Consider the following 14,669-nt stretch of genomic DNA (forward strand, 5'->3'; position numbering starts at 1 on the left):
AATCACACACCCATCCACACACTTTGCGCCGTTCCTTCAAAAACACACACAACCCTGAAATGGTCGACAGGCCAAGCCTTCTCTGACTAAGGTGTCTGCACTCTACATGTCTCTCTAGCACCTGGGATTCTTTCTTTCTGTTTTGAATGAGATATTTTTATGACAGCAGTGTGAGTTGAAACAAGGCAGGAAGAAGCCAGAAGACCTGTCAACTGCCAATCACAAATAGTCAACATTTGAAACCTGATTATATGGAACCGTCTTTTAGTAAAACAGCCAAATATACTATGAGTCATTGTGGTTAAAGTGCAAGAGACACAGACAAAGAACAGTGTCTGTGCTACATACATAAACATTGATTAGTGTCAGTATCGTCACTCGGTGGGAAGTACGACTATGGATTCAGGAATCCTGTCATTTCTAGGATTAGCTTGTTGTTTGTCAGATAGACATGTGAAGCTGTAATCTCTGGAAGTGGCATGTTACCTGGCTATGACAAACAGCACACAACTGACACCCAAGTAAGCCAGCAGAATATACATCCAGATATCAGGCGAGAGAGGGTTGAGGAAGGAGAAGACTCCAGGGTTGGTCCCGTTGGGCTTGCGGTACAGTATACTTATACCCAGCGTCATGAAAGGCTTGGAGAAGTCAATAACCTTCTCGCGGACGTATGTGATGGCAAGGGGAGCCACTGCAAGATCAGCTCTCTGTCAACATCAAACATAAAAGAGGAAAGGGATAGACTATAAGTCAGCAGCACAGGAAGCATTTAGAGGCAATCAAATTAAGAAAACAGGGACTTCACACACTACGCAGTCTGTTCCAAGGCACTTAAAAAATAAATTAATTAAAGCCCAATTCTTCTTCCCAGCCATCAAGTATTCCTTCACCACTAAACCTTTTCTTGATGGAGCCCAAATCAAATGTTTTTTTCTTTTAATTTATTCTTGAACAACTTAATGAGTATTATGGCAGAGGTAAAACAACTTTCTTGTTACAAAGGTGTATGCTTTGTTTGTGCTCAGTGCACAATTTCTCAAGAAATGGGGAACTTTCTGAGAACTGGAGGCAAATACCTGTTAGAAACTATAATCTGTCCTGATTACTAGGTGCCCCTTATTGAGGCCTGCAGGCTACAATGTGAACAACAAGTAGGTTGCAGTCACAGTCAGGTTTAATATGTTCAGGTGCACTCAAAAAACTCAATTCAATTATGTGCAGGATTTCCATCGAATAAATATATGTAGCCCCAACTCAAATATGGCACATCCATGCAAGATAATTTTATTCAATTTAGTTGGGACTACATATATTTATTAGATGGAAACCCTGCACATAATTGAACTGACCTCATCCAATGAACTCAGTTTTTTGAGTGTACAAGCTTTTGGTGGAATGTTGTGGAGATTTGCAAAATCATGCATTTTTGAAAAGTGCATGCAAGAGTCAAAATTCCTCATTCCATTTCCCTGGAAGCTACCATGGTAGCGATCTGGGATTTGTACTAATGGCAGCTTAACCACTGGAAATATGACCCTGTGTCATCTAGAAACTGAGATATTGGGTACATTCAACTGTATGGCACTGGATGGTACTGGCTTAGGGCCCCTTCACACATAGTGTGAATTTGGTCGAATTATGGTGAAACAGTGCAAAACAGTTGGAATTAGTACACCACAAAACATCACGCCAACGGGTAGGTAGAGCACGCGATGGCAGGGCACGCGATGGTGTCTTTCGAGGAGGAACACACTGTGGGATGACCTGCACCACATCATGCTGCTGATGTGGAGGAAAATAAAAAACAGCTGTATAATTAGTGAATATCACTGGGTTGATATAAGTAATACATAAAAGGGGATGCAGTACAGAACCCCACGGTTAAATAACCCTGGTTAATTAAAAAAAAAATGCTACTCACAAGATTTGAACCCACACACTCTGATTACCAGACAGGAACTTTACCACACTGCCACAATCACTGTCTCATAACAGGAGTGTGAAATTGTTCAAATCAACAAGCAGACAAACATACTTTCTAAAAAAGAAGAAAAAAGCACTGTGATAACTGACCAAACAGTGTTTGGTACTGTGTATTTCTGTTGATGTGTGATTGAAAGTGCATATTTGTCATACTGTTGGCCTGTCATATGGTCCTACGGCATGCCGTTCACTGTCCTGTCAGACAGACGTGACGTTCAGATCATCTGCTGCATGTCCACATGAACTGGCGGTCTGGTACAGGTGGAACAGGCTGTCAATATGCGCACTCTCCACCCCGTCACAGAAGCAAAATGTTTTTATGTATTTTGATGTGAGGACAGCAAGCATACACACGCCGTGTCCATCAAAACACGGTGCGTGTTCTGCAGCTCTGATGTCCATGACCAGAGTTGTCAACAGCTGCCACGTCCCTGTCCGTTCAGCACATGGACCAAGGTGACACTCTGTGATCAGATGAGAGGTGCCTCGCCTGCTGGGGGGCACGTTAATCACACGCATGCATGTGTTGGGGTGGGGGTGGAACACACAACATGCACACGTGTTGTGGAGGGAGCCAACACTCTGGCACATCAAAAGTGCACTCGGCAACTCCACAGTCGTGGGGCACTTAGACACATTTCACATCCAGCTCGACAGTGATTGTCTGCTGACTGTTTTCGTGATGATAGGCCACACATGATAGTACAAATGGCCACACATTTTCTAAGTGCTAAACGAGTGGTGTTAGATGTTTGTGTGTCAGCTGGAATTTGGCCGACACCTGCTGCGAGTGGGCTCGCGCAGTGCACACTCTCTCTTTCAGCCACTGGTGTGCGCAAATAATTGTAGCAACAGGTGTACGAGGTGTATGAGGCAGCTACGAATTTAACATGTTTTGCATAAGATTCCTGCTTCATGTGCACTTTGACCAAATTTGCACTATATGTGAAGGGGCCCTTAATGTGGTGCATTGTTGGCATAATGCACTACAAGAGCAGTCAGACTTTCTGTGGCACAGCACTAAATCATCATGTCACATGAGTGTAAAGCATCACTGGAGTGAGCTGCCTGCAGTCAAAACCTGCAGTTGCTTTTCACCAGCTGCATCATCTGAGAACAGCCCATGTGCCAACATAACCTTCCCTGATTGGCTACGGGCTTCACTGACCCTGATGTTTTATCTTAGTTCTATGGTTGTAGTTCAGTGAACTTCAGACCTGTTATCTCCAAATTAAGTAACACATATTTATTTCATAAAAACAAATCATGGTTTCTTGAACTGTCTTGATAATAAAATTATGTGGATGGGTCACCTTTTCTGCAGGGAGGCTCTGTTATATTTAACCTTGACGTGTCACCTAATACGCTATATTTTTGCGACTGCTGCTGCTTAAATTTACAATAATAATAATAATTTTAAAAAATCTAAATGGTGAAGATGGCAAAAAATCAGTGTACCAATGTCAATCAATATATATTTTACACATTTTCATATCCATGACCATATTTTTTAAACAATTCTTTCCTGCTCTGCTCAAGGAAATTGAGAAACACATGTTCACCATCTGCAGCATTACAAATACAAAACTAAATGAGACTTCAATCAATCAATCAATCAATTTTTTTTTACTTCTGTTTGTTGTTTTTATATTTAAATTTCATGTAACATAAGCCTTATCTTATCACCCCAAGTTGGTAAATTTTTATTGATTTCCTTCGTTAATAATTGTAGATGCTTCTTTGTTTGACTGTTTAGTCTGTTTGAAATGTTCTCACTTGTGCTTAGAATTTTTAAAATAAAAACGGAGTGAAAATACATGAAACAAGAGCAATCAGAGATTTCTGATGTCCTCCAAGGGTTGACGAGGACTCAAAATAAAAGATATGTCGTTCAAATTGTGACCTGGACTGGACTGCCTGGATCTGGATTCCACAACACAATGCAAGAACTGCATACTGATCCAGAATGATCAAGCTGCTGCAATCTGATATTTAATTCACAATTCACATTCACATAAAATAGTGTCTTCCTGATTTTGGTTTTACATCGTGATGTTATATATTTCTGCTGCAGAACCTGCATACTGATCCAGATCACTCCCCATATCCAACACTAACAGAGCACTAAAATTTTGTCAAGCTCCATCAAACAGATTTGAAATGATTCTTGAAATGGTGAAAATTTAAGAAATGGACCACATTTGGGATCTTGATCCTGATCCACTCCAAAATTTAATAATTTAATATCCATTTGTGGTGAAAAGTTAATGTAAATCCATGCAATATTTTGACATAATCCTTAAAAGCCTGTAAAGTGAAATCTTGATCCAGAATCTGGATACCGATCACCTCTAACATTCAGTGAAGTCTTCAATGCCCTAATATATATTTGTGTGGTGCAACTTTGGTGAGAATACGAGGTCTGTTAGAAAAGTATCTGACCTTTTTATTTTTTTCAAAAACCTGATGGATTTGAATCACGTGTGCTTGCATGAGCCAACCTTGAACCTTCGTGCGCGTTTTTTCATGCCTGTTGATAGCGTCATTTGCTTGTAAACAGCCTTTGTGTGAGGATGGGTGTAGTCTCTCGTCGTGTGACTATCCAAGAAATTGTGGAAGAGGTGGGCATGTCACAGCATGTCCTGTGAGGCTTCAACACGGTGGCGCTTTTGCTGCGCCATCAGCTTTGTGCCAAAGCCATTGGCATGAATTTCGCTGCAACTCTTTTCATGGCAAAATCTGCTGTCACAGTGGAATGTGCCGAAAAAGTGCTGATGTCCACCTCTTCCACAATTTCTCGGATAGTCACACGATGGTCCCGCATCACCACAGCATTCACTTTGGAAATGATCTGGTCATTTCAGCATGTTGATGGCTGACCGGAGCGCGGCTCATGCTCCACCGTTGCGAGGCCATCTTTAAACCAGTTGTACCACTCCTTAATCTGTGTGATGCCCAGAGGATCATCACCAAAAGCCGTCTGAATAATCCGAATGGTTTCCACCTGGCTGTCGCCCAGTTTCTGCCAAAATTTGATGCAGTCGCTCTGCTCCAGTTGTTCCGCCATTTCCTTGCAAAGAAAAAACGACGAGAGACTACACCCATCCTCACACAAAGGCTGCTTACAAGCAAATAACGCAATCGACAGGCATGAAAAAACTCAACTCACGCAGGCACATGAAGGTTCAAGGTTGGCTCATGCAAGCACACGTGATTCAAATCCATCAGGTTTTTTTAAAAAATAAAAAGGTCCGATACTTTCCTAACAGACCTCATATCTACAGTAGTTTTGACGTAATCCTGCTAGCAGACAGACAAATAAATAAATAAACACAGATGTTTTTATTACATCCTTGGCAGACTTAATAAGAAAATAATCTCTCTTATATCTCCCAAATGGGATATAATTCACGTGATCATCTGAATGCTGTTTAGTTTGTCATATATGACACCACAAATTTTCAGCAAGAGGAAAAGTTTACTTCAGGAGATTGTTGTTGTAAGAATACTGTCCATGCACCTCATATTTTGTTTTTTAAGATTTCTTTCACCCATACAAATGAGCACATATAATACATTTTCATCTGATAAGAAGAAAATGGCAAGCAGTATGACATCAGTCATCATGGACACAACATGGAGATGAATTTGTCCAACTTCACAACTGAGTTTTTAGACTACACCCCTGCAGGTGACCAAAGATCCTTTCAGGCGAATCTAAAATGGTCATGACACTGAAAACAAGGAACATTCTGATCATGCGCAAGCGATGTACACATTTATGTCATGTAAATCCAACTTTTTTTTTTCAGTGCATAGCCACAGTCCATTTTCTGATTGGCTACTGCGTGCACCTTCCAAAATGTAAAATTTTACTAATCTCTTCAAAGTTCCAACAAACTTACATAACCAATTTCACCACCATCTGTTACATCATAAATTCAAGCTATCTTTGACATCTGAATTCTAATAATTCAATCATTAATATATATATATATATATATATTAGCTTCAATAACTACTAATCCGCCAACTGAAAAGTTAACTTTTATAATGCTAAACCGATAAAATGCTAAAAATTTTAGCAGAAGTTACAGCATAGCAAAAGACTGGTGTCCTGTCCCGGGTGTACCATGTCTCATGCCCTATGACTGCTGGGATAGGCCCACCCCCCATGACCCTTGATTAGAGTAAACAGTATATAAAATAAATGATTGCATGTCACACCTATTTTGGATACATGCAGGTAGAGTGTATGTATGTTTTGAAGCCACTTATGCATGTAATGCTCCACATTTTGTAAGGCTGTAATTTGAGCATTTATCATAACATCAACCAGTGTCACTTGTCCCCCCTTTATACAGGAGTGTATAAGGTGCACAGCGCTGTGGTATTCAACAGATGCAAGAGAAAGTGCGGGGAGGATTTCTAGTGAGGAAATGGACCAATCAAAAAACAGATAATCCTGGATTTTGAAGTAAAAGCTTTTGTGAATATTGCATCCTTGAGAGCTGTGAGTGCAGATTGAGTGCATTGTCACCTGCACTGTTTTTTAAAGCAAGTTCAGGGTTATTGTCTATCTTCAACTGTGATGTGCTGTGGTACAGTTGCACCTGTATGTTATAAGGTTCAAAGAGATGATTAATGTTTCTAAAGTGTTGTGTATCAAATCACAGTCATACTGTAACAGATTGAGTAAACTGGTTAGTTATGAATTGAAATAATGTGTCTAATGGCAAAAAAAAAAAAAAATGCTTAATCCATCATTCTCCAATGGATTTGGGCCTCTGATGGAATGTTGGTCCACAGCAATGATTCCGGATGCAAACACATGATGAACAGATAATGCACAGATGAACCTAATGGCTACTGGATGGCCACTGGCAAGCTAACAAACAGGTATAGGACAGTATGGTACAGTATGGTCAACAAATGTGCAACCATCAGGTAAGCTCTCTGTCTGATGTCAGTTCAAAGTGTTGAGCATGCACAAAACTTTCTGAACATCAGAACATTTAATGAATGAGAAAACGATTTGTACAGGACAAAAATGGACACAAATGATATCTAAATATCAGTTCTGTTCCTCATACTTTTCCTTAATTCATCACAGTGCAAGTGTATTAACTGTGCTGTACCCACAACTAACTGCACTATCAGCAGCTATTCTTTCATTTAAAACTATGTTTAACATCAACACAGTCCCAACAATGAAATGAGGGAAAAGCTCCCATCGTACAAAGCAGAGTTGTCAAAGTTGTGCTTTTCATCAACTGTTACTTTTGTATTTCATCGTTTTTGTGTTCAATTCTACACTGTGTTCCAGTTTGTGCTATTGTGCATCACTATACATAAAGTGTACATGTGTGGTGAACCTGATTATGTTAAGTGTATCTTAAAAATACCACAAAGTAACTGCATTACTCTTTAGACCTGATCTTAGGTGGTGTAGAGCATAAAAACTTTCTTGTGATGAACATAAGGCCCCCTTCACACAACACGACGTTGGGCAAAAGAAGCGGAAACTGGAAGACAATCCAATCCAATAGCCCCGGCTTTTGGATGTTCGAGTGTGACACCTGGAATTTGTCTGACACCTGCTAAGAGGGGGACTGAATGAGCACTCGCAGGGCACTCATTGTCTTTTGGCTGCTGGTGTGCACAAATGATTGTTTTGAGGTGGCTCCAATTTCTAGTTGCATTTGACTCCTCGTTCATGCGCCATTCTGACTCAATCATGTCATGTGTGAAGGGGCCCTAAGGAATTCAAAGATGACCGTGAGTTTGAAATGGAATGAACATGACCACTGTGCTGAGTGAAAATTACCACTGACACTTGCAGAGAAATTTTTGGAACACAAAGAAGTCAGTTGTTCCTCACAGACATTTGTTTTCCTTCTGAAAATAACAGCATATTGAAAGAGGATGAACAATTTCTAACTCCACAACACTTATTCATAATAAGGCATAATCCCTCCTTTGACAAACAGAAATCCCTGTTAAACTGTTTGGGAAAACTGTTTTTCTGGGATATGACAAAGTTATAAGCAGAGGCACCCCAGGAAAGTCCTGTTATGACAGAAATCGTGTTGCATTGTTGACAGTAAATACGCCTTTGCCTTTGTGTCTATAAATGTTTGACATACACAACAAGGTCAAATTGTTCATTTCTTCAATATATGTGCTTTTGTCTGATGAAAGCTGCCATAAATCATTTCAGGATGAGCTCGCTAGGCTCACAGCTGTGATCCATAAAACCTTGTGCTGGTGTCAGGCACTGCAAACATACAACTGCCTCTATTGTGCAGTTGGACACTTTGTATATTTCGTCAATGCTTTTCGGTGGAATGTGTCGGGATTTGTTTACTCAGCTTTGAGCATTAGACAGGGCAGATACTTTTACTAACTTCCTTTGACAGAGCATTTCCAAATTGTTCAGTTCACTTCAGCACCCCCCACCCCCCTCTCCCAGTCCTACAACCTTCCCAGTGAGCTGACACTCCCCACTCGAGGGCTTGTCTGTCACAATCACCATCTGTCTGAATCAAAAAATGGGACAACCCCACATTGAAAATGGGCTCCGAGGACTCGGGGCCCTTAACCCATGAAACGACGAGCATATCTGCCATGACAGCCAATCACTGTGCTGATTGGAATGGAAGCACAAGGCAAGTAAGTCTCAGTGAGTTAAGGGGGACTTGACCCCACACAGGTGCTGCTTCTAATGGGATCAAATATTGACTATCGAACGTGCTGCACTTGTGATTTTTCCGGCCATGCAGTTTATCCTAACCGAGACATTGTGAGGCGTAATGATTTACTCTGTGAGCAGACTGTGTGTTTTAATAAGCTCTGTAGGGGAAACAACTCGGGACAGAATCTATGCTCTCCTCACATCGCTGAACTCTGCAGTTGTGCTTGCTGCTACCTCCCTCTTCTTTATTTAACCTGTTATTTACTGATTATTATCTCTCAGTTTGACACAGCTTAATCTTACTCTGCCACTTGCTCAGCTACGTAGCATTCAAATGTTGAATGCTAGAAAGTCAACTACAGTATTGTTCTGGCAACCTATGAAATGTGCTCTAAGTCATGGACAAACATCCAGTTGTCTGCTGCACCCATTTGTGAAAGTTACCTTAAATATTTGTCAGAGTTTCGATTTCATAGTTTTATTAACGCTTTTCCCAAAATAAAATAAATAATAAAAACAGTGATAATAATACAACCCCTGGCAAAAATTATGGAATCACCGGCCTCAGAGAATGTTCATTCTGTTGTTTAATTTTGTAGAAAAAAAGCAGATCACAGACATGACACAAAACTAAAGTCATTTCAAATGGCAACTTTCTGGCTTTAAGAAACACTATAAGAAATCAAGAAAAAAAAGATTGTGGCAGTCAGTAACGGTTACTTTTTTAGACCAAGCAGAGGAAAAAAATATGGACTCACTCAATTCTGAGGAATAAATTATGGAATCACCCTGTAAATTTCCATCCCCAAAACTAACACCTGCATCAAATCACATCTGCTCGTTGACATTAACCCTATGTCATGAAACTGACCCTATGTGTCTTTTTGCAAGGAATGTTTTCACAGTTTTTGCTCGATGGCAAGATGCATTATCATCTTGAAAAATGATTTCATCATCCTTAAACATCAGAAAAGTGTCCAAAATATGAATGTAAGCTTGTGCATTTATTGATGATGTAATGACAGCCATCTCCCCAGTGCCTTTACATGACATGCAGCCCCATATCATCAATGACTGTGGAAATTTACATGTTGTCTTCAGGCAGTCATCTTTATAAATCTCATTGGAACGGCACCAAACAAAATTTCCAGCATCATCACCTTGCCCATTGCAGATTCGAGATTCATCACTGAATATGACTTTCATCCAGTCATCCACAGTCCACAATTGCTTTTCCTTAGCCCATTGTAACCTTGTTTTTTTCTGTTTAGGTGTTAATGATGGCTTTCGTTTAGCTTTTCTGTATGTAAATCCCATTTCCTTTAGGCGGTTTCTTACAGTTCGGTCACAGACATTGACTCCAGTTTCCTCCCATTCATTCCTCATTTGTTTTGTTGTGCATTTTCGATTTTTGAGACATATTGTTTTAAGTTTTCTGTCTTGACGCTTTGATGTCTTCCTTGGTCTACCAGTATGTTTGCCTTTAACAACCTTCCCATGTTGTTTGTATTTGGTCCAGAGTTTAGACACAGCTGACTGTGAACAACCAACATCTTTTGCAACATTGCGTGATGATTTACCCTCTTTTAAGAGTTTGATAATCCTCTCCTTTGTTTCAACTGACATCTCTCGTGTTGGAGCCATGATTCATGTCAGTCCACTTGGTGCAACAGCTCTCCAAGGTGCGATCACTCCTTTATAGATGCAGACTAACAAGCAGATGTGATCTGATGCAGGTGTTAGTTTTGGGGATGAAAATTTACAGGGTGATTCCATAATTTATTCCTCAGAATTGAATGAGTCCATATTTTTTTCCTCTGCTTAGTCTAAAAAAGTAACCGTTACTGACTGCCACAATCTTTTTTTCTTGATTTCTTATAGTGTTTAAAGCCAGAAAGTTGCCATTTGAAATGACTTTAGTTTTGTGTCATGTCTGTGATCTGCTTTTTTTCTACAAAATTAAACAACTGAATGAACATCCTCCGAGGCCGGTGATTCCATAATTTTTGCCAGGGGTTGTAGACAGACTTGCGTCCTGTCCAGGGTGTACCCCGCCTCGCGCTCTATGACTGCTGGGATAGGCTCCAGCCCCCCGCGACCCTTAATTGGACAAAGGGGTTGAAGATATGTGTGTGTGTGTGTGTGTGTGTGTGTGTGTGTGTGTGTGTGTGTGTGTGTGTGTGTGTGTGTGTGTGTGTGTGTGTGTGTGTGTGTGTGTGTGTGTGAGAGTAATAATAACCATCACAATAATAATAATGATAATAAATAAATAAACAAAAATCATAACAGAACAATAAAAACTATGTGTAACAAGGGCAGCAATGTATACTGTTGCATCACCAGAACATCAAAGACCAACTAATTTTCAGATTTGAGGCGAGTGGTCCACTGTGTGCATGTCAGCATGATCACCAGGCTGAGAAAGGCAATCTAAGAATGATTGCTACAACCCCAATTCCAATGAAGTTGGAATGTTGTGAAAATTGTAAATAAGAACAGAATACAATGATTTGCAAATCCTCTTCAACCAATATTCAACTGAATACACCACAAAGACAAGATATTTGCTCATTTTGAAATGGATGCCTGCAACATGTTTCAAAAAAGCTTTGACAGTGGTATGTTTACCACTGTGTTACATCACCTTTCCTTCTAACAACACTCAATAAGCATTTGGGAACTGAGGACACTAACTGTTGAAGCTTTGTAGGTGGAATTCTTTCTCATTCTTGCTTGATGTACAACTTAGTTGTTCAACAGTCTGGGGTCTCCATTGTTGTATTTTGCACTTGGTAATGCGCCACACATTTTCAATGGGCGACAGATCTGGACTGCAGGCAGGCCAGTCTAGTACCCGCAGAATGTGGCTTGGCATTGTCTCGCTGAAATAAGCAGGGACGTCCCTGAAAAACACATTGCTTGGATGGCAGCATGTGTTGCTTGAAAACCTGGATGTACCTTTCAGCATTGATGTGCCATCACAGATGTGTAAGTTACCCATACCATGGGCACTAGCACACCCCCATACCATCACAGATGTTGGCTTTTGAACTTAGCACTAGTAACAATCTGGATGGTCTTTTTCCTCTTTGTCCAGAGGACACGACATCCATGATTTCATAAACAATTTGAAATGTGAACTCATCAGACCACAGCACACGTTTCCACTTTATGTCTGTCCATTTCAAATAAGTTTGGGCCCAGAGAAGGCAGCGGCGTTTCTGGATGTTGGTGATGTATAGCTTTCGTTGGTAGAGTTTTAACTTGCACATGTAGATGTAGCAACAAACTGTGTTAACTGACAATGGTTTTCTGAAGTGCTCTTGAGCCCACACAGTAAGATCTTTACACAGTGATGTCGGTTTTTAATGCAGTGCCACCTGACGGATTGAAGGTCACGGGCATTCAGTGTTAGCTTTTGGCCTTGCCGCTTACTTGTCAGAAGTTCTTCAGATTCTCTGAATCTTCTGATTATATTATGGACTGTAGATGATGGAATCCCTAAATTCCTTGCAATTGAACATTGAGAAACATTGGTCTTAAACTGTTGGAATATTTTTCATGCAGTTTTTCACAAAGCGGTGATCCTCACCCCATCTTTGCTTGTGAATGGCAGAGCCTTTTGGGATACTCCTTTTATACCCAATCATGACATTCACCTGTATCCAATTAACCTGTTCACCTGTTAAATGTTCCAAACAGGTGTTCTTTGAGCATTCATCAACCTTCCCAGTCTTGTGTTGCCCCGTCCCAATTTTTTTGAAACGTGTTGCAGGCATCCATTTCAAAATGAGCAAATATTTGCACAAAAACAATAAAGTTTATCACTTTGAAAATTAAATATCTTGTCTTTGTGGTGTATTCAATTGAATATAGGTTGAAGAGGATTTGCAAATCATTGTATTCTGTTTTTATTTACATTTTACACAACGTCCCAACTTCAGTGGAATTCGGGTTGTATATAATGTAAAATTTCTTAAGACTGTCCATCACTCCATATTGGATTTTCTCCATATGCAGTAAATTCCTCAGTTCCTTTATCCGCACTTTAAACTTGGCCACAATGTCCGATTTCCAGAGTCTTAAAATCAGTCTCTTAGCAATTACCATTCCATACATAATACTATTCTGCACCGAGAGGCTGTCATTTTGTAAGGACAAAGAGTATCCAAACAGCGCTGTCTCTGGATCAGGACGAAACACACAATGAGAGGACCACTTAAATATTTCACACCAAAATTTAAGCAATTTTGGACCGGTCCAAAAAAGATGGGCCAGGGAGCCCTCAGCAATCCACACCAGTCACACAAGAGAGAAATAGAAGGATAAATTCTATTTAATTTAACTTTCAAGTAATGTAGCCTGTGCATCACCTTAAATTGAATTAACAGATAGCATTAATAGAACAGGAGCAAGTTATAATATTCCTGCCAGTAAATAAGAGCCCTTAAATTTACAGCCCAGTAATAATGCTGAAAACAAGGTAGCCCGAATCCTCCCATCTCTTTTGGTTTGTATAAATGAGTTTTTGAAATCCTATGGGCTTTAAAACCCCAGATAAAAGGCATGAGCACTGACTCTATTGATTTGAAAAATGACTGTCAAAAAGATAGGAAGATTTTGAAATAAAGAAATCTCTGCAGTATCATTTTAATAGCATTTATGCAACCCACCAAGGAAAGAGGAAGGGTGCGCCATTTATCAATGCCCCCTTTCAGCCTGTCCAGTTTTTCAAGAAAATTTGGTTTAAAATTGAACCTATGGTCTTTTTGTAAAACCACCCCAAGGTTCAGTACTTAAGTCTTTCCGTGACTTTAAAAGGAAGATTACCCAAAAACTTAGCATCAAGGTCCAAAAGACATAAATTTACTCCTTTGCCAATTAATAGTATATCCAGAAATAACACCAAATTACTTTATAAGTGTTGGGAAGGTGTCGTGACACGGACCCACAACAGCGGGCGTTAATGAACGGACAATGGATAAGCCAAAAAGTAACAATTTAATGTTGTGAATCGCACAACGAAATACGGACAATAACAATATTGTGAATTGTCAATTATACACAAGGTGACGTGTGGGCAGGCTCGAAGATAGAAGACGTCTGGCGAGAGAAGAACCGGATCCCACACAGCCTCCACCACCAACGGATCTGAAGAACACCGGAGCCGCCAAGCCCTGCGCCCCAGGTGGCCACTGTCTTCAGCAGTCAGACCCGGTACTGCTGGCAGAAACAGAAACAGTTAGTGGTGGGTGTGTGAACACACACCCAGCAATCTTACGGTGTTTGATTCCTCCAGGAGGGAAAACCTCCACCTCCAGATACAGAATCACCCGTGCAGCTCCTGTCAGTCTCTTCCCTGGAAGGAGTGAGAGGCGAAGACGTCGCGCTCACACAATCCACCAATCCAGCTTCAGACTGTATCCACAGGAAAAATGGCTGCACACAGAACAATGTTCAAACACTCAGAAAATTACAGCAGAGAACGATTACCTGAACGGTAGCTGATTTCTCGGCAGGGAGGTGGAGTTGCAGTCCGGCTTTTATGGAGGATGAAGTTGATGAGTGACAGCTGGTGTTGATGATGTGTGACAGCTGTCACTCCAGTAGTTCCGACGCCCTCTCGTGCTTGAAGCCCGCACTCCAAGCAGGGCGCCATCTGGTGGTGGTGGTCCAGCAGTACCTCCTCTTCAGCGGCCCACACAACTGGATCCCCCCCTCAATGGGCGCCTCCTGACGGCTGTAGAAATCGGCCAGGAGGGCCGGGTCCAGGATGAAGCTCCTCTTCACCCAGGAGCGTTCTTCGGGTCCATACCCCTCCCAGTCCACCAGATACTGGAACCCCCGACCCTTACGACGGACGTCCAGGAGCCGACGCACGGTCCATGCCGGCTCCCCGTCGATGATCCGGGCAGGAGGCGGTGCAGGTCCAGGGGTGCAGAGTGGTGAGGTGTGATGGGGTTTGAGACGTGACACGTGGAAAACCGGG

The 14,669-nt window shown here is 41.1% G+C and overlaps 1 protein-coding gene across 5 annotated transcripts in view; it reads right to left on the reverse strand.

The window, feature by feature from the left end:
• Window positions 1–14,669, reverse strand: part of LOC117513713 (glutamate receptor ionotropic, kainate 2) — a 1,177,061-nt gene that overhangs the window by 327,692 nt on the left and 834,700 nt on the right. For all 5 annotated transcript variants that reach the window (XM_034173955.1, XM_034173957.1, XM_034173956.1 and 2 more), the window contains exon 12: window positions 487–710. In XM_034173955.1, coding sequence (XP_034029846.1) covers window positions 487–710 — 224 coding nt within the window. The remainder of the gene's footprint in view (window positions 1–486; window positions 711–14,669) is intronic.

This window comes from Thalassophryne amazonica, chromosome 7 (genome assembly GCF_902500255.1).
Source record: "Thalassophryne amazonica chromosome 7, fThaAma1.1, whole genome shotgun sequence".
Taxonomy (NCBI): Eukaryota; Metazoa; Chordata; class Actinopteri; order Batrachoidiformes; family Batrachoididae; genus Thalassophryne; species Thalassophryne amazonica.